At 44.9% G+C, this 3,869-nt stretch overlaps 1 protein-coding gene across 2 annotated transcripts in view; it reads left to right on the forward strand.

The window, feature by feature from the left end:
- Positions 1-1,239: 1,239 nt before the first annotated feature.
- ednraa (endothelin receptor type Aa) overlaps positions 1,240-3,869 on the forward strand; it is a 10,240-nt gene continuing 7,610 nt past the window's right edge. Inside the window, exons 1-2 of one of the 2 annotated variants that reach the window (XM_008316441.3) lie at positions 1,240-1,429; positions 2,363-2,899. In XM_008316441.3, coding sequence (XP_008314663.1) covers positions 2,423-2,899 — 477 coding nt within the window. In that variant the 5' untranslated portion in view covers positions 1,240-1,429; positions 2,363-2,422. The remainder of the gene's footprint in view (positions 1,430-2,362; positions 2,900-3,869) is intronic. The other variant, XM_017035382.2, reaches the window with a different exon arrangement.

Below are 3,869 nucleotides of genomic sequence, written 5' to 3' on the forward strand. Positions count from 1 at the left end.
AGTGAGAGATATAAACCATTTACATCTTGATTAATCACATGTCATTATTTTATTTTAGCTTTTTTTTTCTTTTTTAGTTTTAGTCCAAGAAAAAACAATATCCAACAACCTGAATAATTACGTCACATTTTATCTGGAAGATAATCTGGTGAGAACGTTTTATCCATTCGTAAAAATAAATACTAAATGCTGCCAGACGTGCCAAGAATAGAACATATTTTTTTGATTAAGTGTTTTTCCCCTTCAGGCAGCTGCTGTGTCAGCTTTACGGGGGTGGGAAAAAAACACATGATGGCCAGTTTGACCGGCCTCTTCCTGCTCTTAGTGCACATCATTATTAATGGTATATGCTGGAAACCATAATGGACACTGAGCTACGAGCACTTGTCTGTGTCTTGACATTGACCTGTGCCTACAGCCATCTCTCTCTCTCTCTCTCTCTCTCTCTCTCTCTCTCTCTGGATGAGTTTTGCGTGCGGAGGAAAACTCTTCAGCTGAATTTTCCGCTGTATTTGACTTAAATAAACCAAACACTCGTCTTGGGACCTGTATATATTTTTTTACTACTCCGCCTTTTATAGCTGATGCACAACTATGCATTGCAGCCCTGCATCTCCAGTGCTAGGAGGCAGGCTAAGATTAGCACGTGTGCACATCGACCACCCACTCTGGGGCTAGTCTGTAAAAGCAAAAGACGAGCTGAGCGTTAGCTCCTGCTTCCTGTCTCAGTTTTCTCCACTAAAGCAACGCACACCAATCATAACAACATGGAGTCTGACTGGCCTCGTGCCTCCCTCCACCTCCTCCAATCACATCTCTGCTGCTATTCGTGTGAGGAAACAATTGCACGAAATGTATACAAATCATAACGTGAGTCAGAGAGGGGTTGCAAGTTGGGGGTCGAGGGCCTTTGAGGGGAACGGCCGTAATGGTTGGACGTTGTGCGATGGTCGGGGCAAATGCCCCTCTGGGTGTGTGTGTATGTGTAGAGGTGTGTATGTGCCTTGAGATGACTCTCAGCAGGCGGTGCCTAGGAGAGAGAGAGAGAGAGAGGGAGCGGGGGGGGGGGTGATGTTTCCAAGGGGGCCCAGTCTGTTACCAAAGGGAGGTGGAGATTTACTATCCCACCCAGTCAAAGTGTCTCACTGGTGCTCTGACACACACACACACACAAGCACTGATACACCCCCCCCACACACACACACACACACACACACTCAGACGTACTGCAAACTCTCAACAGGAAACTCTGAGCCATAATGTGGAGGCACCTCGGAGCAGACGGGTGCCTTGCTCAAACCAAGTGGGATACGGTTTGGCTTTGATAGTGCGTTAATTACTCATGTGATGTGATACAGATGTCTGGGGGCTTCAGCCGAAAGTTTGCCTGACAGTTTCCAAGGGGGCCAGGCAGACGTTTTAGAAAGCGGTAGGTGAAAACCATATGAATTTATTATTAATGGATGGATCAGTTTGTGCGCTGCCACCGATCCCAGCGGTGTCGCACTGACGCTAAACTGTGATGCTACTTGAAGGGCTGGCTGCTAAATAGTTCTTTGTGTACTTGATGACAGCTGGGACTTTGAACGGGAAGAACTCTGGGCTATAGGAGCTGCCGCCAGAGTGACGTGAATGATGAAAAGTGTTTCACTGACGATCTGACAGCTTGAAACTTTATCTGTTGTTTTTTTTTTTTTTTTTTTTTGAGACTTGATTTTGACCAGAAAGTTTGCTGGTTATCTGAGGCTGTGAGGGGAAAGATATTTATAGTTATATATTTACTGTAGAGAAGTTAATGATGGTATATTAATATTACTAATATTAATATCACTAAGTTACTAAGAACAACATTTCTATTCAGAAGTGCAGTGTTGTTTGTTTTTTATTGCAAGCCCCAACTTTGTCAAACTAGAGACAGAGCGCAGGAGCAGCAGTCAGGGATCACAGATCCAATCATCTGCAGACCAACAGACAGGACACGTTGTCTCAAGAGGGAAAAACAAAAAAATTTAGACGAGAATTGAACCTAATCCTAAGAATTTAGACGAGAATTGAACCTAATCCTTTTCCCAGTAACGGACTAAGAGAACAAGAGAAGAACTTTGAGTTCTGCTGATGTTTCAGCCTCTCTCTAACCGGTCTTGGCATCTTCCATCTGTGCTGCCGTTACAAAAGCTTTTTGAAGTCTCGAACGAGTTGATTAGTCAATCACGGCGGCTGGAAGTTTGCAGCGTGGCTGTCACACCTGCTCATAACTAACATCAAACATTCAGCTAAGACTCCAGTGAAGTCGAGACGAACTCCTGTGATTTGGCTGTTTTGTTGTAAAACCCTCTAACCGTTGCCTTTCTTCTCATCTCAGCAGCCATAGAGTGGAACCATTTTACACTCGGTGAAATCAAAGGACTGACTGTGTTCCATAATGGGCACCGCAGCTGTACACATGTTGCTGCTAATGGTCTGTATGGCAGCCAGAGGAATGTGCCAGAAAAACAGAGCTCCACACGAGAAAGAGCTGGGCTTCCTCGTCCTCTCCACCCTCCAGTCTGTGGACACGCACAGCACCATCAGTCCAGTCACCAGGCCCGGTACCCAACTGCACCCTGCGGAGGCCAAATTGCAATCTGCAAGATCTGGTTCTGGAAATGAGACTGTCGTAAAAAGGCCAGTGCCACCCCCCATGTGCATGCAGAGGACGACTATTAACGGCTACTTTAAATACATCAACACTACAATCTCCATCATCGTGTTTGCCGTCGGCCTGGTTGGCAACGCCACCCTGCTCAGGATCATATACCGACATAAGTGCATGAGGAACGGGCCCAACGCGCTGATCGCGAGCCTGGCCCTCGGTGACCTCATCTACATTTTCATTGACATACCCATCAATGTGTACAAGGTACAGAGTTTTCTTTCGTTGTTTACGCTGCTTTTTGGTTGTAAGTTTTTGAGTTTTTTTTCTCCACAGTTGAACGACTGGCTGACAGACGTCTGTTTTGGAATAATAAGTGCATGTGTGTGAGAGTGTGTGTGCGCAAATAGATGGGGAAGTGTAATCAGTCTAAAGGGTTATCTCTGTCGTGTGGGCAGATTGTTGAGTGGAGCAGGGATACGGCTGCTCCGATAAACAGAGGAATCGAGCCACGATCACGTGTCTGTGGACCAGCGCTGACCTGAGGCGTTAGTCGCTGACCCATGTCTTCTGACTTTACTGTCCAAAAATTAATAAAACCATAAAGCATGTCTCTGTATTTGACATGTACTCACATAGTATTTTTATGGTCCCGTTGACCAAAAGAGGTAACCTAACAAGTCTGGAATTGAACCCACGACGCTTTAAGTGTAAGGCAACTTAACGAGTTAATGAGGAGCAGCCTCCTCCCTGTAGTAGTTAAATTATCCACTCTATTTCTGTTAACCAAGCAAAAAGAGGGGGAGATGATGCGACAAAGTCAAAAAGTTCTAAGACAGACGTTAATGCGAACAAGTCAAAAAGTTCTAAGACAGACGTTATCTTTTCCAAACCTTTTTCAGAAGCTTTGATACATTTTAGTTATATCTGTTAAATGCATAAATTCAAATGTATTGAGGACGTCAGATGTGAGTGTGAGGTGGGATGTCACTTAACATTGTAGTCTCAGCAACAGATGTTCAAAAAGGAAACCAAAATGTTACCGGTTTGTGCACACGAATAGCCCTTTGTGTCCTTCCTCAGGGCCTGAGCCGTGTTTGAAAAAGTAATCGACCACTCATACTCCAAAAACAATGACGTGGGATCCTCTCCTGACCTCCTGGGAAACTGGAAAAGTAAACATAATAAGGCCAGGAAGTAGGACCCAGTTCTTTATTTGGGTCTGGTGGAGGGAAAT

This window comes from Cynoglossus semilaevis, chromosome 9 (assembly GCF_000523025.1).
Source record: "Cynoglossus semilaevis isolate Cse_v1.0 chromosome 9, Cse_v1.0, whole genome shotgun sequence".
In the NCBI taxonomy this organism is placed as follows: Eukaryota; Metazoa; Chordata; class Actinopteri; order Pleuronectiformes; family Cynoglossidae; genus Cynoglossus; species Cynoglossus semilaevis.